At 35.7% G+C, this 21,201-nt stretch overlaps 1 protein-coding gene across 11 annotated transcripts in view; it reads right to left on the reverse strand.

Annotated features, from left to right (window-relative positions):
• Window positions 1-1,055: 1,055 nt before the first annotated feature.
• The window catches only part of eva1ba (eva-1 homolog Ba (C. elegans)), a 33,128-nt gene continuing 12,982 nt past the window's right edge, over window positions 1,056-21,201 (reverse strand). Inside the window, exons 2-5 of one of the 11 annotated variants that reach the window (XM_087284838.1) lie at window positions 11,515-11,612; window positions 4,438-4,530; window positions 2,755-4,322; window positions 1,056-2,688 (exon numbers count right to left, since the gene is read on the reverse strand). In XM_087284838.1, the coding sequence (XP_087140964.1) occupies window positions 3,886-4,322; window positions 4,438-4,504 (504 nt within the window). In that variant the 5' untranslated portion in view covers window positions 4,505-4,530; window positions 11,515-11,612 and the 3' untranslated portion in view covers window positions 1,056-2,688; window positions 2,755-3,885. 11 annotated transcript variants of the gene reach the window in all.

A 21,201-nucleotide genomic window follows, 5' to 3' on the forward strand; every position in this document is an offset into this window, starting at 1 on the left:
TCTGCTGTGAAACGGGACGGGATGAAACAAGATGATTAGATATTTTAAAAAGCAAGCGATTGGTCCATATTTTAAATTTCTGTCTAGAGAGCTCATGTTTTGGTCATCGGTTGGTCTCAAACAGTCAAATGATGCGATTTTGCAGGTATGAGTTAATCAATCTTGAGCTTTGCAATGCAGCGAACTGCGAAACTTGTCGCACAAGCTTGCGTTTCCGGTCTGACTCATTCATGTGCGTATGAATGGAAGTCTAAGGGGAGAAAAGTCCACTGTGATCGTAGCGTCACTTGGGGAGGAGCATGTGATATGATTGATTGCAGCTGGTCTCTCATCTGCAATCATAGATAAACCAATCAGATTAATCCAGCGGTGTCAAACTCAATTACTGAAGAGCCACAGCCCAGCAGTTTACTTTAGCCTGTTACATCTACAGGTATCAAACAAGCCTATATGACTCGATTAGTTTGATCAGGTGTGTTTAATCAAGGTTGGAACTAAACTGTGCAGAGCTACGGGGCTCCAGGGACTGAGTTTGACACCTGTGGATTAATCCAAGCCTACAATAAATAAAGAATCCCCCGTCCACCCCATCTCCCCCTTTTTCTCCTTTACCAGGAGGAGCTCTTGAGAACTACCTGATCTTTTTACTTGCTAAATGACCAGGTGGGCTTAATTATCTCCGAGCTCATGGTTTATCCCGGGACAGCATTTCAAACCTGCAATTAGTATCAGGCAATCTCTAAGCGTAAACTCTTAAAATAACATCTGATTGGTTTACTTGCAATCCAGAGAAAATGATCCATCTTGGATATTTTTGGATTAATTTAGGAATGCATATATTGCTGTATCGTTTATTAGATATTTTTAAATTAATTGATCAATATTGAATGTAACATTTCTGTTGCTCATCTCCAATCTCCCTTTTTAGCAGGTTTTATTATTATACAAGTTTAACATTATTCATAAAAAATAATCAGCAATTTAATAAATTGCCCACTTTTACAAAGATGTCAAATCTACAGTATGGTGCCAAAAGTCACTTTTTAAAAGAAATGTTTGTCGTGTTGTAATTACTTTATTTAAAAAACAAACATTGGTGCTGAGTTTTAATAACTGTGTATCTCTAGCTATTTGGTTGCTGCATGACATGATTTACATGAAAGATTTCATTTTTAAAAAAAGTACAAAAATAGCAAAAAAACAAAGCATTTATACAGAATAAACGACATGGTGCAAAAGTGCATTTGCTTGGTTGTGAGCTTCAATATTCACAAACCAACTCGGACATCAAAGAAAGAATTTGTGCTTTAAATTTACACCCGATATTAAGATGTGTTTTGTTGATCTGATGATAGTAAATAAAATAGTGTAAACATGGTCTGAAATGCAATCTCATCCATTCATCCACCTCCAGAGGTAGTCAAAAACATCAGATTGGATTACCTTCATAATGTAAACAGTCTTGTGATAGAATGCAATCAAACTGTCTAAAAAACCCATCTATTTCCACCTACTGACTTCATTCTTGAACATTTCAGGACATATTGTTGATCAGCAAGTCCTGATTGTAACATAAACTTGCAGCGTTTGGCATAGATTTGCAGCTTTCAGAGCAGATGCAAAAGCTACTCTTTGTATTATTCTCCATCGTCTCATGTGATTTTTACGTAGTGTAAATTGCTTAAGCTTACAATATTAAATCAAATGCTCAGAAAGGCTCATACACTACCTGACAAGTCTTTTCGTCAATCCCAGTTGTAAGAGCAACAAATAATAACATGCCTTCTAGTTGATCATTTGGAAAAGTGGCAGATGGTAGATTTATCTGATGAATCATCTGTTGAACTACATCCCAATCATCACAAATGCCTATTGAAACCCACATGGACCCAAGATTCTCACAGAAATTAGTCCAATTTGGTGAAGGAAAAATCATGGTTTGGGGTTACATTCAGTATGTGCAAGAGATCTGCACAGTGGATGGCAACATCAACAGCCTGATGTATCGAAACATTTGTGCTGCCCATTACATTACAAACCATAGGGGAGGGTAAATTCTTCAGCAGGATAGCGCTCCTTCTCATACTTCAGCCTCCACATCAAAGTTCCTGAAAGCAAAGGTCAAGATGCTCCAAGATTGGTCAGCCCAGTCACCAGGCATTGAAGATGAATCCAAAAAATCTTGATGATCTCTGGGAGTCCTGCAAAGCGCTTCCTTTGCTATTCCAGATGACTTTATTAAAAAGTTATTTGAGTCACTACAGAGATGTATGGATGCAATCTTCCAAGCTGATGGGAGTCATACACAATATAAATTCTTTTTCCACTGCACCATGACTTTATATTCTATACTCTACATTATTTCTGTTAAGTGACAAGACCTTCATCTAAGCAAAGTCAGACCTTTCTGTCCTAATGAAATAAATAAAAACCAAGGCAGGATCATGTTTTATTTTGGTAAAATAAGTGTAATCTAGAGGCCTTTGCTTTTCATATAAGCCACTTCTGATACCAAATGATCAACTAGAAGTCAAGTTATTACGCGTTGTTCCTAAAACTTGGGTATTCTCACCCACAGACTGATGTGGCCAAAAGATTTATTTAAAAATGTGTTAAAAAATGGACTGTTGTGTTTTGTTTTTGTTATTCTGATTGATTGGGCCGCATTCTTATCTGTGGTAATTTACTCTATACACACACACACACACACACACACACACACACACACACACACACACACACACACACACACACACACACACACACACACACACACCTGTGACTGTTGCTTATCAACCATTCCACTATCAGTTCAAGTGTTTTATTTTGTGAAATTTTAGTATGTATATTGGATTAACCATTTAATAAAAGTAATAATCCCTATTAAACTGTGGTTTACAGTGAATTTATTACAGCTAATGATTTTTTTTAGGTCCTCCACTCCACATTGTTATAAATTCACTGTAAAGAATGGTTTCTTGGGGCTTATTGCTTTTGTTTCTCTCACCTTCTTTTGGTCCATCAGCCAAAACACATCTTGAAGGGATAGTTCACCCAAAAACAAAAATTTACTCACCATTTACTTATTTAACCTATGGATTAAAACCTTTTGAAGAAACTTTGAAGAAGGTGGTGCAGTGAGTAGCATGTTCGCCTCACAGCAAGAAGGTTGCTGGTTCGAACCTCGGCTGGGTCAGTTGGCATTTCTTTATGGAGTTTGCATGTTCTCACCGTGTTCGAGTGGGTTTCCTCAATGTGCTCCAGTTTCCCCCACAGGTCCAAAGACATGCGGTACAGGTGAATTGGGTAAGCTAAAATTGACCATAGTGGATATGTGTATCAGAATGAGTGTGTGTGGATGTTTCCCAGTGATTGGTTGTGGTTGGACGGGCATCCGCTGCAAAACATATGCTGAATAAGTTGGTGGTTAATTCCACTGTGGCGACCTTAGTTTAATAAAGAAACTAAACGGAAAAGAAAATGAATGAATGAATATTTTGAAGATTGTTGAAAACTGGAAAATCATTGACATCCATAGTAGGAAAAAACATACAATGGACATCAATGGCCAACATTTTTCAAAATATCTTTTTATTGTGTTTAACGCAAGAAAGAAACTAGTTTTGAACAAGTGAAGGTTGAGTAAACGATGACAGAAGTTTCATCTTTAGGTGAACTATCCCTTTATCACCAGGTGTAAACAGAGCCAAAATGACTTTTCATTAAGCACCAAGACTTGAGGACTGTCCCCAGTTTGCCCAGTTCAGACAGAACAGCTGTACCCGTGGTCTGCAGGATTACAAGAACACCAGTCTGACGTGTTTTTTAAAAAACGTTAACTGACTTCAGATGTCAGTCTTTGAGCCCATATCCAGGAGTCTTAACTCAATAGTAGTGGACTCTCCCGATAGTTCCTGTCCCCGTTCCCAGAATATCAGGCTGTCCGTTCCTCCAGATCTCCCTGATAATCCTCTCCCGCTCCTCCAGCCGCTGCGCTCGCTCCAGTTCCTCAGCCGACGTGAAGACGTTTCTGCCCAGTGTCCCATCCGGAGTGATCAGGTGGTTGTTTATGGGGATTTCTGTGGTGCTGTGGCGAATGGAGGACTCCAGGCCTCCTGCATCCTCCTCTTCCTCTTCATCTTCACTCTCCTCATCCTCCTCGTCCTCTTCGCTAAAGTCTTTGAGCTGTTTTTTCTCCGGCGTGGATGGAGCCGTGGTGGTGCGAGGCTTGCAGGAGATCCGGATGACCAGGAGACAGAGAGTGAGCACCAGGCCAAAGCACACGCCGATGACGAAGTAAAGGCCAAAACTCTCTGGATTTGCTGGAAAGCAGGAGGAAAAAAGGTTTGTTTAGTTGATGAGCATCTCAATATCTGTTTGCAGTTCTGTTAAGCTGAGATGCATGTTATTAATATTAGACGTAAGAAACGCTCTGACCTTTAATGTGAGCATATGCTGCAATAGTGTTGCTCAAGAAATCCATCTCCTTCCTTTTCACATTCATCCTGGCTTTGTCTTGGGTTTCCAAATCTACTATATAAAAAATATAAGTGCAACATGAGCATGTGAACAGTTGCAGTTCGGCGGTTGTCTTTGAAACACACAGATATTTTATATATATATATATGTGTATATGTGTGTATATGTGTGTGTGTGTATGTATGTATGTATGTATGTATGTATGTATGTATGTGTGTGTGTGTGTGTGTGTATGTATGTATATATATATATATATATATATATATATATATATATATATATATATATATATATATATATATATATGTTAGCAATATTACACGAGTAGCAGTGCGATGTGGCTGTATATTGGCACTGGTGGGTGCGTGCGTTGCGATATACAGCCACATCCCACTGCTATTCATGTGATATTGCATTTAAACAACAGTTTGACGGCATAATTGTGTATATAAAAAAGAAAATCAAGCACAGGGAGTCTCACAATCTTTTTATAAGAGGAATTATTTTCTTCCTCCATTCACATCTGCAGCTGACGTTAGAACAGCAGGAGTCCTTGCTCATTTATTAACGTCACTTTAGAGCTAGTGTTTGAATGATTCTCTAGTGTATTGTCTAATGTTATGACAAAACAGGTGATTTTGTTCACATTTTAAGATTATAAGGCTGAAAAGCATAAAATGCCATCAGTCTACAGAGATTTTCCAGTATTTCTCTGTTGCAATCGGTAGACCACAATATTACTATGGAATAAATGCAACACTAAAACCTACAAAAGAGAGAGATCTACTTACAAAGTCATTTACTTGTTTAATAATGATTTGATCAGCTGTAGTTTAAAATTGTTTTTCTCTTGGGGCTTATTATACATCTCTACCGCCATCTTGTGGATGAACATCGTCAACCGTCTTTGCTCAATGACAGGCTAATTGCCACTGATGCGCTGTCTCTCAGAAATTATAAATATTTAAAAATAGGCACTATCCTTATAAATAAACAGCATAGTTGCAATCTAAACAACTACATTCTCAACTAAAAAACCTTCAAAGGTACATTATGTAGCCCAGCAGCAGCAATATTTAAAACTGTTGAGTGTCCTCTTCTTGTCGCTGTATGTGGACAGAGTAATACACAAGGATGAAGAGGCGGTACGAGTGCTGTTACTGCCAGAATATTGCATGGCTATCAGCCAATCAGATTCAGGAACCAGACAGAAATGTTGTATGTTTATATATATAATTTATAAACATACAACATACAATATATATAAATAAATAAATAAATATATATATATATATATATATATATATATATATATATATATATATATATATATATATATATATATATATATTAAGGGTGTCACGATTTAGATTTTAATCGAAAATCGATCGAAATTTATGCTCGACTTCGATTATCGAATTAAAAAATAGAATCGTCGATGCTGCCACGCCCCCATGTCACGTCAGCTTGGCTTGCCAAGCGGGAAAAAAAACACGCTTGTTGAAGTGCTTGTTAAACTGTGCAGACGCAGGAGACCCGTCGACAGAGCTTAAACCTTCAGGGCTCGACAATAAGGACTGCCCGATAGCCCGGAGCCAGCGTGCGAGACGCTCGGGCCAGTGTACAGTGCTGCCTTGTTGACTGACAGATTGAGCCAGAGCTGCGTGCTGCGACTGTCTGTCAATTGTGTGCAAATACAATCTTACGGTGCTTTCACACATAGACGTTTGTTTCGGAATCTGTCTCGTTTCCCCCGTTAGCGCGGTTTGTTAGGCATAAATCCAGCAGTTGCGCTCGCATCCGCGCCAAATCAATCAGTCCGAGATCGCCTGAATGAGACGGTCTCTGCCCTACTGAGCGGATTAATTGTAGTGAGAAAACAAAACAGTGCAACAAACTAACGACCCAGGCTATATCACAGTGTATTATGATCGTGTAATAGCCATATATACAGCTATATGAAGAGAGAATGATGAGCGGGCGAGATGTCATTCTTACCGGTAAATGCGAAAGTGAAAGCATGCTGAAATATTACCGAGAGCTGTTTATCCAGCCTGATCTCGGTTTATCCGTCAGGAAAATTTACCGAAATTACTATCTGTTAATTTTTCCATATTTTAATCGTATAATATTTTGTATTAGGCCTGTTGTTTTGTTCATTTCCGCACTGACAGCTCGAAAGAAAGACTTGATCTGATGCAGTCTCGGTTCATCTGCTATGTCTCTCTATAATTTAAGCCTATAATGCAGAATTCTAGCCAACGTTTCTTTAATAGATTGATTAATTCAATAGATCGATTTTTACAAAACCTGACAATTGAAATGAGGTTTTTTATATATGAGAAAGTCTGACCTCTGCTTTATATTCGGTGACAATGTTTGTGGGTTGTTAAAATTAAAGTGCACATTTTCACTTATAAAATATTCTATACACAACTGGTCAAAAGTTTGGAGTCAGTATGATTGTTAAGTATGTTAAAATAAGCTTCTTCTGCTCACCAAGGCTGCAATTATTTCATCATAAATACAAATTATGAAATGTTGCACTATAAAATAACTGTTCAAAAGTAGTTTATCATATCATTTATTCATTTATTCATTTCCATATTCCAGTGATTTTAAAGATGAAATTTCAGCTTCATTACTCCAGTCACATGATCCTTCAGAAATCACTAATATTAATTATTATTATATTTATTAATGGTAATAGTAATAAAATCAATCATGTCTGGAGTAATAATTTTATTTGAAACTACATACAATAACAAAGTAGTTATTTAAAATTTTGATAAATATTTAACAATTTAACATTTTTTACATTTAATAAATGTAGCCTTGATGAACTGAATAAGTTTTCTTAAAAACATTTTAAAAAATTCTGTAAATATATATATATATATATATATATATATACAGTGGAAGTCAGAATTATTAGCCCCCCTTTGTTTTGTTTTTTTTTCTTTTTAAAATATTTCCTAAATGATGTTTAACAGAGCAAGGAAATGTTGATAGTATGTCTGATAATATTTTTTCCTCAGAACAAAGTCTTATTTGTTTTATTTTGGCTAGAATAAAAGCAGTTCTTAATTTTTTATTAACCATTGTAAGGTCAAATTTATTAGGCCCTTAAGCTAATTGTTTTTCTGACTGTCTCCAAAACAAACCATTGTTATACAATAACTTGCCTAATTACCCTAGCCTGCCTGGTTAACCTAATTAACCTAGTTAAGACTGCTTCAATCTTTTACTTTCACACTAGTCATTTTAGCAAACACCTCAGATACTGTTGGCTGGTTCCTGTTGGTTGTGCACCTTTTTTTACCGGCGCCATAATAACGACACAGATCACTGCCTATTCACAAGAAAAAAGTGATTGACAGGTGGTAATTATGTGTGTAACTTGCCTTTATTCATTTACTGTATGATTTGTTTATGGGTAAAACAAAGACCATACAGGTCAGGTAGTTTAAACTGTAGGCTACAAATAATTAATTTGTTATTAATTAATTAATCATTCTTAATCGAAAATCAAATCGATTCGTGACTTAAGAATCGAAAATGTAATCGAATCGAGAATTTGGAGAATCGTGACACCCCTAATATATATATATATATATATATATATATATATATATATATATATATATATATATATATATATATATATTATTATTATTTTTTTTTTTTCTCCCAGAGATGGGTTGCGGCTGGAAGGGTATCCGCTGCATAAAAACTTGCTGGATAAGTTGGCGGTTCATTCCGCTGTGGCAACCCCGGATTAATAAAGGGACTAAGCCAACAAGAAAATGAATGAATGAATGAATATATACATACACGATTTTCTTACTGTACCTTATGATAATCATCTTCATAATAATGGTTGAAACTGCTCTTCAGGTTTTCAAAATTTCAATTTAAAAAGTCAAATTTAAAAAAAAAATAGAGCAAACTAAAATGAGGTCAAAGATCAAGCTCTTGTGTCCTTAAAGGTAAAACCGTCATACAGAGAACTTTTTGAACAAAGAGCTTTTGCTATAATTCTTTTGTACTAACTCAAAGTATATATAACTTGACCAGTAAAAATACCTAAAGATCCCAAACATTTACAGCCTATCCACATGAGCCTGTTTAGTGAGGTTAAAGGTCAGTATTGCCAGTAGCTAACAGGGCCCGCTTCCCTAACAAATCTCCATTTAAACCCGTGTAACCAGTAGTCGTGAATACAGGACATGATACAACACTCCTTCCTCATGACGTCCAGCTGGATTCATCTGCACCCATTTCCTTTCCTGTTTTGCTTGCGTCTGTAGTGTATTTCCTCCCTGATTTTTTTTTCCCCTTTCTAACTGTGAACTCCCAAGGAAGACTCATATTTCCAAAAGCCAACAAATAGCGGCACACCCTCACGTACAGTGTGGGGGCAAGAGTTTAAGGAGGTTATATTTATAACCCCAAACAAACAAATCCACCACATTGACAGTTCTGGTTCCCATCTCAGAGCGGGCGCCACAGAAAACACAGAGGTCATGAGCGTCGGCCGGATCTGAACACACTTTCCTGTGTTCTTCTCATTCATCCCATACACTACAGTTCCCGCTGACTGAGGCTTTTCTATTGTTCATGGCTTTGTGACATCACTGCTGTACACATGCCGTTCAAGTGTGTGCAACTCGATAGGAAATTACACATTATCGTAGCCTGCGGAAAAGACTTTTAAAGGTACAGTTTCCCTTAAACTTAGCTTTCTCTTTTTGTTTATTCTACCTTTTTCTTTCATAGGAACACAGAAAATGTTGAACATTGAAACTGTTTCCATTCATTAAAACTTAATTTTAGCTATCTGAATACATGAAAAGGCAATAAAGCAAGAAAGGAGAAAAATATCCTATGCTAAAACCAATAGTACTTTACTTGAAAAAAAGATAGTAAATAGTTCCCTTATAATTATTATGTAAACAAACTATGTGCATAATTCTAAAAGAAAGTTAAGGGAAAGCGTTTATTCACATTTTTAAAGTGCAACTATGATGAAAATCACTATTTGTAAGCTGTTTGGACAGGACTGTTTGCAGGTATAGTGTGTGCACAGTCATATTGGGGTATTATAAAGACAATAAGTCTCTTTTTTTTTATTTCCTGACGGTAAAATAGGATCCAAATCCCTCCCATTTTGAGGCCCACCGCAGCATGACATAAGAGTGTGGGTTTCCCACCCACCGAATTGATTGACATCTGAGTATTACCATGTCTTCATAGTAACATGTATAATCATATCCACAAGACAGAATGTGCGCAAGGCAACTAGGATTAATAGATCTGTTTAGCTCCCTGTGCTCATCAATCATCATCAAATGTGATCAAGAGTGAGTTTTACAACTTTAAAACGTTTTTAAAACAGTGCATGTTTGTAATAAAGACTGTAAAATTGCTGTGTAATTCATCCCCACAGTCGCATGTTTATAAAAGAAGACGCTTCAATTTCGGTTTGTAGACGCTAAATCAGGTTTATTTTGTACATTAACATAACGGATATACATACAGTGCTGGATATTAACATGAATCCTGTCACATTTGCGTGCAAAAACAGTGCAAAGCGCACTTTTTGTGTGTAGGCGTGAACTTTGTAACGACATTGTGTGTGACTCATTCGTGACTCGTTGTACAAAGGCTTTAATAAACTCCACAACAAATACATCAAATAATCATTGTAAAAGTTCTTACTGTAGTATTTTTCACAAACGTTACATGAGATCTGCTTCCTTCATGTCTCACTGTGCTGTTTATCTGACGCAGCCGGAGATTGAGGCATGCACATTCTGACAGGCACTTGGAAACGGTGGGCAGGTGGGCAGAACTAGCAGAACTAGCAATAAAGGCACAGGCAACAAAAACAGCTACATGTACATTGTGCTTAGAGCAGAAAATTACAATATTCTACAATATTCTGAAAGGTATAATAAATAATCTGATGGGTCTTTTGAGCTGAAACTTTACAGACAAATTCTGGAGACACACTTTTTACAGTGTAGTGGTTGTATTTGAACATGAATTTGCCTTTTCCATGTTGACGCTTAGGTTTATAATAATTTTACTAGTTGTATTAAGCTGAATGTTAACACTGTTGTTATGCAATATAATATATTGATTTTAGGCATTTGGGTTTAAGAAAGAAAAGGAGAAAAGTCTTTTTAAGATTATTTATCCATTTCCATGACTTTAGCACAATCGTTTTCTAGCTATTTTGCTAGATAGCAGTATTTAAAGTGCATTTTAAAGGAATAACTGAAATTTAGATTCAATTTGGGGCTAACCTTTTGCCAATCATACATTTATATAGATATATTTATATAGATGTATGTTTTTAAGGGGGATAATAATATTAACCCTAGAAATTGTTTTCAAAAATGTAAAACCGCTTTTATTTCTCAAGAAGAGAAAAAATTATTGGAAATACTGTGAACATTTCTTTGCTTCATTAAACATCACTTTGGAAAAAAATGAAAAATAACTCCACAGGAGCGATAATCATTTTGCCTTCAATTGCATGTTTTTTTTTTTTTTTTTTTTTGATTGGACAAATTTCTTGACACTTTCTGGCCTATAAAATAAAGAAAATAACAGAAGAGATTTCAATGTTCTTTTATATAGTTGTAACTTGAGTTGTTACTTTGTTTTATACAAATTAGAATATTTTTCAGTATCAGTTTAGTAACATGAATTAAAATGTGATTAAGATATTTGAAAATGTCATTCTCTATATTTTAATAAGCATAACTTTCCTTGTTGTTGAAATATTCTAAAATAACAAAATTAATTAAAAAGCAATGTACAAACACAAAATTCAGAATTAATAAACAGTTATTCTCTAGATTTTGAGCATATCTTTAAAAAAAAAGCTATAAAAGCTAGGTGTAAATATTTGTTCTCTAGATTAACTTGTTTCAGTTGTTGGAACAGTAAAAAAACAAAAATAAAAATGAGTTGTGCAGGCAACAACAAAAATTACAAAAAAAGCAACAGTAAAGTGAGATTTACCATATAAAGTGGTCAGATTCTCTTCATGTTGTTTCGGAGGGATCAGGCTTCTGGCTCTGGTCCTGTCTCTGTATTCTCTGAATATCTTGGGCCTGCGTCTATACGATGACAAAAGCAAAAGCAAACACGCGCATGTCAGACCACATCACATCTAAATCACTCCGGCATCTGCAGTGCAAACAAACGGCAGGCGCCGGATTGAGCTGCGCACACAGGAAGTCAGCTTGAGATCTAACAGATCTAAAACAGATTCACATTTCATCTATAAAAATACAATAAATCATGTTGTAGATAGGACACCGCTACATGATGAATAAGTCTTTCTCAAACCAAGCAGGAGTGAAATGAAATAAACAGAACTAACTACCTAAACAGAAACTTCATAATGCTTAGATTAGGAACTCTTAGTTTAATTTTGTTCGTTTTCTTTGAGTGGTAGCCTAAATTATTCAGTTTGTGCTAGTTTTAAAGTTACTGTTCAAGTAGAGATAGAGATGATTAGTTGACCCAAAAATTAAAATGTAGTTAATAATTATTTCCCCTCATGCCATTTCATTCCCATGAGACTTTCATTTGACTTCAGAACAGAATTGAATATATTTTAGACAAAATCTGAGAGCTCTCTCATCCTCCATAGACAGCAGCCCAGCAGGTCAACATGGTCAGATTGACATTGTACCCCAACGCTGTGGGATGCTGCATTTTGTTTGGAAATTAAAATCAGAACTCAACGCCGGACTGACGTCAATGTTCAACGTCGGACAGATGTTGCATTTTGGTTACTTTCCAACACAACCTAAACACAACAAAATATCAATGTATAATGATGTTACAGCTTGACGTTGTGTAGCTGTTACCAATATGACGTTTATCAGATGTTGGATTTTGGTTGCCATACTTGATGAATAAGGGTGCTTTCACACTTGGTTCAATTGCCTGGACTGAACCCAAGTTCAATTGTCCCCAACTTGTCACCTTCTCGGCTGGTTTGTTTGCACTGTTTTTTTTTCCGTCTGAACCACGGTACACTTGTGTCATTGAGCTGCTCTTGTGTGTACGGTTGTTGCTAGGTGACAAACTTAAAAGCAAATTGCTAAAATGGAAAGACGGACGCACATCGTGGTCCTACTGCTTTTACCAAATCTTTTGACATACAGAAAGCGACTCGTGTCTGTCTGCTGTAAAACTATTATAAACGTTCAGAAAATAACACAATGTCTGTAGAAGTTGTTTTTTGAGGAGACAAACCGACATTATTACTGTGTTTGCACTGGGTCAGTCCCGTTTGTCACCAAAGTACAGTATGTGATACACACACACACACACACACAAACAAATGAACGTTATGAAAACAATAGTTGGCGGTTCACTTCCATTATTTGGTACGATTGCATTCATATCAGAAGTCAACTGGACCATAGTTCACGCAAACTGTACCCCACACCACCTCTTTCAGGTGGACTAGGGTAAGGTTCAGAATTCAGCAAACACGTTCACACTAGCTAAACGTACCATACTTTGACATCAATCGAACCCGGGTGGAGACCAAAAGTGCTAGTGTGAAAGCACCCTAAATGTTAGTATTTGACGTCATTATGCATTGGTTTATGATGTTGGCTCAATGTTGGATTTTGGTCACTTTCCCTCAGAACCTAAAATCAACCAAATACAACATCATTTCACGTTTTTATTGGACATCAAAAGTTTTGAAAATTGTTTTTGGATGCTGGCGACCTAAAGCTAACCTAATATTAACATCCAGAAAAGAAACCAAAAACACTGTCAAATTATCCCGCATTATCATACAAAGCTCCATGAACTTTTTCTTTACTCTTTTCTTTACACTTTCTTCACTTACTTTCTTTACCGCATCCGGTCATCTAGGTGCACATTTACTGATTGATTACAGTTGAACCACTGAAGACACGTGGAATATTTTGACAATGAATTAGTTCCTTTTCTGGACTTTGAATAATAATAATAATTCTTACATTTATATAGCGCTTTTCTAGGCACTCAAAGCGCTTTACACATTGGGGGAATCTCCTCACTCACCACCAGTGTGCAGCATCCACCTGGATGATGCAATGGCAGCCATATTGCGCCAGACCACACACCAGCTGATTGGTGGAGAGGAGACAGAGTGCTGAAGCCAGTTATCATATGTGGATGATTAGGAGGCCTTGATGGACAGTATTGGGCAGATTAGGCCAGGATGCCAGGGTTAAACCCGTGCTCTTTTTTTGAAGGACATCCTGCGATTTTTCATGACCACAGAGAGTCAGCACCTCGGTTTAACGTCTCATCTGAAAGACGGCGCTCACTGAGCAGTATAGAGTCCCGTTTACTATACTAGGGTGTTAGGACCCACACAGACTGCAGGTTGAGCACAACCCCTGGCCTCTCTAACACCACTTCCAGGAGCAACTTAGCTTTCTCATGTGGTCACCATGTGAGAGCTGCAGAGAGCTAACTTCCGCCATTAACGTTTGTTAATGTTAGTTGATGAAAATACAGTCAATCATTGTTAGTTCATGTTAGGGCTGGACGATACTGGAAAAAAAACATTCATTGCGTTATCTTCACTTTCTGAGAATTATATTGCGATATTGCACAAGATAACTTAATTAATCGACTTAATTTTAGAAGGTGATTTGGGATGATTTTGTAGGGGAGTGCATTTGCATAAAAAAATAAAACAATTTTAAGAGCAGAGATAAAGCAAATATACAAATGAAGGACTCAAACTATACAGGTACAGAAATAAAATTATCAATTGTACAAAAAAATCTGTATATTCTTTGTTGTGTGAATAATTATGTGAATAATAAATTGAAAAAATGTGAATAATAAATCTGTATATTCTTTGTTGTCTGAATAATCGTCTTTCGGATGAGACATTCGTCTTTCGGATGAGGCATTCGTCTTTCGGATGAGACGTTAAACCGAGGTCCTGACTCTCTGTGGTCATTAAAAATCCCATGGCACTTCTCGTGAAAGAGCAGGGGTGTAACCCCGGTGTCCTGGCCAAAGTCCCTCTATCGGCCCTTACGATCATGGCCGATTATCCCCATCCACCGAATTGGCTCTATCACTGTCTCTCCACTCCACCAATAGCTGGTGTGTGGTGAGCGCCCTGGCGCCGTTGTCCTGTGGCAGCCGTCACATCATCCAAGTGGATGCTGCACACTAGTGGTGGTGTGGAGAGACCCCCCTTCATGATTGTGAAGCGCTTTGGGTGTATGGCCATACACAATAAATGCGCTATATAAATACACATTACATTACATTACATTACAATTAAGTACAATGAACCTTTTTTAAAGTTACAAACATAATAGTTAATTTGTTTTGAAAATGCTTTAAACTCACTTGAAATGTTTACAGAGGCCTTAAAATTACTATTGGTAAACTTTCACTTTTTTACTTTACGTTAAACTGAAATAGCATGTGTTCTGAACGGTTGTACCTGGTCAGCTACAATTCTGACTCCATAATGCACGTCCTCTGACATGACTATTGCGGATTCACACATTGCGATAATGATGCTAAATGAGCAATATCACAAGTAGCAATGCGATATGGCTGTATATCGGCACTGGTGGGAGGTGTGTCTAGGTGTGACGATATACAGTACAGCCGTATTGCACTGCTACGAGTGTGATATTGTGTTTATACAACAGTTTGACAGAATAATCATGTATATCAAAAAGAAAATCAAACACAAGAGTCTAAAATCCCTTTTGTATGAGAAACTACTTTCTTCCACCATTCCTTCACTTTTGCAGAAACCATTGCTACTTCACACACATCACTTTAGAGCTAGTATTTGAATGATTCTCTAGTGTAGTGTTTAAAGTGATGACAAAGCAAGGGATTTTGCTCACATTTTAAGATTATAAGACAAGAGATTTCCTAGTATTTCTCTGTTGAAATCGGAAGATTACAATAATTCTCCCTAAAAAAGCCAAAGCAGTGGCGAAACACTTATGCAAGCATTTCTTCTTTCTTTCTTTTTACTGAACTAGTCTGCAGTAATGAAAACAGCATTATAAACAAACAGCTGGCCAACCAAAAAGTAACTCAGGGTTATACAAAGAGTGGCCAACACAAAAACATACATTCCTGATATGTCCCATTTCACACTCAACAACAATTATTATGGGATAAATACAGCACTGCAACACACAAAAGAGAGATCGACTTAGAAAGTCACGTACCAGTTGATTAGATCAGCTGAAATTACGATGTTCTTCTCGTCTAAAGGCTTATTATGTGGTCTCTGTTGCCATCTTGTGAATAGACAACATCAACCATCTTTGCTCTGCTCAATGACAGGTTAATGTCCACCGACGCTGTCTCTCAGAAATTATAACTATTTAAAATTGCCACTATCCTTATAAATAAACTACATAGTTGTAATCTAAACAACTACATTCTGGACTAAAAAGGCCTCAAAAGTACAATATGTTGTCCAACAGCAGCAATATTTGTCAAACTATAGAGTGTCCTCTGCTTGTTGCTGTATGTGGGCGGAGTAATACACAAGGGTGCAGAGTGAAGAGGCTGGATGAGTGCTGTTATTTACAGAATATTGCATGGCTATAATCCAATCAGATTCAAGAACGAGACAGAACTGTTGTATAAAACGATATATTGCGCAGCTCTAGTTCATGTATGAATATTGTCATGAATATTGTCATTTGTGTGTGGTGTCAAAGTCCCTCCCAAAAAACAATGAATCACAAGCACACGATCATGACCATAACCATATTTTAATCAAAGTAACTAAAATATAAGTACTTAAAACAAAGTATAACTAAGTAAAATAACTACTACTATATTACTAAGTAAAATAACTACTATAAATTTTATAACAAATAATGATATAGTAATAATGTACTTAATAACTAAGTAAAAGAATCCTTATAATATAAAATAAATAAATAAAAAATTCTCAGAGTAATAAAAGCGACCCAAAATAAGGTAACCATCTGATTTGAAGAGCAATTGGATTAAGTTTTGATTTATTTACTGTAATATGGTTTATTTACTGTAATATCTACTTACTATTGTACTGGTTTTTGACAATGTTTGTTTGGTTTTTATCATTTTTATCCATACAATGTATCTTTGCTATTGCGAAAAACATACCAGTGCAACATAACACCAGGGTCATATTTATTTCAGTCATATTAGAAACTGTTTAACCAAACTGTCCTTTACTATTTGCTCACAGCACAAGCATGGGCTAATCTAAACACTCATTAACCTGCCGTGTTGTTTTGTTTGTGTTTTGTTTTTCACCCTGAGGAGGAAATTATTTACAGGCCTCCCGCCCTGCGATCCTGTCACTCCAACAACCAGCACTTTCCCTCCTCTGACCTCCAGTTCTGCTCCAAAGCAGATGTTGCATTAAAACTTGACAAAGCAAAGGGGAAAATACCAATGTATGCTGTGTTCTGACATCTGGAGACATTAATAAGGCTCAGAAACATTGTTCATTGGTTTGAGCTAACTATAGGAACATGGTCAAAGTGAAAATGGGCGGAAAAGGTGGAGCTTTCAAGCTAAGCTGACCCTTAATTTATAATAAGCTGGAAATAATAAAAATAACAATAATAGCACATAATGTAGCGTCACATAATCCTTCAGAAATCATTATAATATACTAATTTGTAAATGATTGTGATACCATATTGTAGTGGAATGGCCGAAAATTCAATGAATGAGTGAATGAAATTCAAAAATATCTGTAATATTATTTTTTATTGTCTTTTTTGGTCAGATGAATCTCCTGTTTGGTGTATTTTAATTATTTAATCTATTATTATTTCAAAGAAAAAGCATTAATTAAGTATTTATTTATTTATTTATATTTTTACATTTTCTTCAGAGTAGTGTAGGGAATAGATTGAGAGAGAATGCAAACAATTATGATCTTTTAACAAAAAAATTATATATATATATATATATATATATATATATATATATATATATATAGAATTTATCCATTTACATAAAACAAAAACAAAAAAACATACTGTACTATGCTTTATTTAAAACTTAAAGTTTAGTAATTAAAATTTTGTAAAGTCTATAGCATTGTCCAGGACATGCAGTTTGGATGAGCACATATATCATCCATTTGAGGCCCGCAGCCAGCTTATTGAAAGGGGTGGTTCTTTTTATTCTGAAAAACTGACTTTTTTGCAGTTATTCCCCTCATTTTCTTTTTACTTATGAGGCTGAAAAACTGCATTTCAGTGACATTTTAAGCACTAATTGTTGCTGGATTCGCTTGTCGGATGGTGATCATAATCACACTTTTTTGATGTAGACTACCAAAAATATTGCCTACCATTTTTTTCAAATTGCTTACCAAACTTTTTTACTACAACGTGTTTATTTACAAATGTGCATTTAAACTAAGTTTTGTATTACAGTTTTATCAATAATGTTATGAGATTAGCATTTTAAATGATCATTTTAGCATTTTAAATTTTAGAATAAAGAAATATGAAAAAATACTTATTTCTTTAAAATACACATTTTTTTATTATCTTATAATTTTTTGAGAAATCTTTTAAAACTTAACTAAAAACTGAAGCCTATAGGCAAATAACAAACTGACTAGCTCATTTCCTCAGTCAGAATCTGGCCATTTCAATAATAAAATAATTCATTCATTTATTCATTCATTTTCTTTTTGGCTTAGTCATTTTATTCATCCGGGGTCGCCACAGCGGAATGAATTGCCAACTTATCCAGCATGCTTTTTATGCAGCCGATAAAATAATAGAAATTTTTAATAATAATAATAATAATGATCCGCTTGGTCCTAAAGCCTTCTTCGATTGATTATTTTCACAATTTATCATAGCATAGAAGTCAAGAAAATATGTGGACCTTATCACAGCAGATGCCCTTCCACCTGCAACTCAGTACTGGGAAACATCCATATACTATCGCATTCACACATGACCAGTTAAGTTTATTCAATTCACTTTATCGCATGTCTTTGGACTGTGGGGGAAACCAGAGTGCCTGGAGGAAACCAACACGAACACAGGTAGAACATGCAAACTCCACACAGAATATATATATATATATATATATATATATATATATATATATATATATATATATATATATATATATATATATATGGGTTAATAAGGTGAACTTATTGTATAATGATGGTTTGTTCTGTAGATTATCGAAAAAAAAATTTCTTAAAGGGGCTAATAATTTTTTCCCAAAAAAAGTTTTTAAAAAATTCAAAACTGCTTTTATTCTAGCCAAAATAAAACAAATAAGACTTTTTCTAGAAGAAAAAATATTATCAGACATACTGTGAAAATTACCTTGCTCTGTTAAACATTATTTGGGAAATATTTTAAAAAAGAAAAAGAAACATATATATATATATATATATATATATATATATATATATATATATATATATATATATATATATATATATATATATATATACATATATATATGCACCAAAACAAACAACACTTATTTCACTAAGCCATGGGAAAAGTCTAGAAATTCTCATTTTAAGCTCAACAATGTTTGTTTAAAGTCTCGGGAGAGACTGAGGAAGTCCAGACACTGTCATATCTGGTGATAATTCTCGTCTTTTTCACAATAAGAAGACCACAATAGCATTTCCTTCCACTGGATGTGTCTCCATCGGACAGGAAACAATGTGACCTAGTGCAAATACCCGAGCAGCATCCATTCAATTCTTCAACTGTTCAATTCCTCTTGTCCAAATAAAGACAGTAAGCAGATGATTTGTGGGGGACAACGTGACAGGACAAAAGCCTCTAGGGTGATTCCTCTTCTGCTAATCACTGAACAGAAGCTTCAGTCTTGAGGGAATCATCAGCCATAAACACCCTGACTGAACGACTCCCTCATTTGTACCGCAGTCCAAACTATCAGCACAAAGCATGAATGGAATTTACTCCAGGACTTTAAAGGCTATAAACGAATCGGCCAATACCAGAGAAAACAACAAAGTCCGAGTAGCCAGTGCAGCTCCGTCGTTCATTTGACACACACGGCCCGCCAAAACAAGCAGATGGATATTTTTTGATACATAGAAACGTTCTTTCAGCCACTGGAATGTCCTGGCATGGTGGTTGAACCGCTTGTGGTCTTCTTGGCGAAGGGCTTTATGGCTGATACAGAACTTTAAATCTAAATATAATCAGGTTTCTTTGTCTCGCTGAACTATTCCCCAAACTTTGGACAGCATAAAGAGATAATCTCAATATACTAAACACACATAATGACTATTTTATGCTGTCAGCCTCAGCAGAAAACAACTTTATCATGATTGGAGTTGCTTCAAGGAGTGTTTGTGCTCCTGAAATGTTATTTTTATCCTTTTATTACATTCTGGGAGAGTTTGACCTAAGCGAGAGCAATGGAAAAAGTTAAGAGAGCTCTTGAAAACACAGTTTCTCTGTAAAAAAATAAAATAAAAGTCTGTCACTGAAGAGTTTCAGTTTTTTTGTGATTCACAAGTGTTTTCTGTTTATTTACGGTTGTGAATTGCATTATGGGACGTTGATCTCTGCTCTGTCGACTTTTGGTGTTGAAAATTCAACTCTTAACAAAGTGACTTTTTTGAAGTTTGACATTTTTGAAGTTTGAAATAATAACAATGTATAAGAAATAACATATAGAGAAATGAGTCTGTAAAATAACAGAAAATGTACTGGTAGCTTATTACAAGATTTTTGTACCATAATATTATACACCAACCCAGACAATATATTACTTTAAACTATTAAAAAGTTCATAAAAATTACTTTGCTGAACTTTTCAAGGTTAAAAAAAATGAAGGTATCAGAATGCTAATTCAGAAACATAAATGAATTAAAAAATAAAACATGAATCACAAAAACTGCAGATAATTTTTACAGTGTTTGAAGATCTAATAACTTTTCTTTTTGAGCATTTTAATGCCCACTCTTCTTTCAGAAAATGGCAATTGGTCAGAATAACAAATGTTTTCACTTGTCATGATTAAAAGGGGCTTTCCACCAAATGTTGATTTCTTAACTCATCTGAAGTTCACCCAAAAGCGCTTCACAATCCTGAGCGGGGTCTCTCCACTCCACCACCAGTGTGCAGCATCCACTTGGATGATGCGACGGCACCCACAGGACAACAGCGCCAGTATGCTCACCACACACCAGCTATTGGTGGAGGGGAAAGCTAGTGATAGAGCCAATTCAGTGGATGGGGATGACTGGGAGGCCATGATGGGTAAAAGTCGATGGAGGGTATTTGGCCAGGACACCGGGGTTACACCCCCACTTTTTATGAGAAGTGCCATGGGAATGACCACAGAGAGTTATGACCTTGGTTTATCGTCTCATCTGAAAGATGGATTTTATGCAAAAAACATTTTTGTTTTAAATTTGGAAAAATGTCATCAATTGGATCAGTTTTCACTCGCCATTGGGTCTGAAAAAAAAAAACACTGGATATTTTCGTAAAATATTGGTTCTGGCATGAAAATTTATCTTTATGCATTTTGAGATGGATGGATAAATTATTATATAAAATTTTTTTGTTCTAATATTTCTATTCCTTGTAACCTATTTCTAGTTATTTTTGACTCATAGCCAGGGCAGCATGATATTAAAGAAAATGAGC

The sequence above is a fragment of the Danio rerio genome, chromosome 16 (genome assembly GCF_052040795.2).
Source record: "Danio rerio strain M-AB ecotype USA chromosome 16, GRCz13ab, whole genome shotgun sequence".
NCBI lineage: Eukaryota > Metazoa > Chordata > Actinopteri > Cypriniformes > Danionidae > Danio > Danio rerio.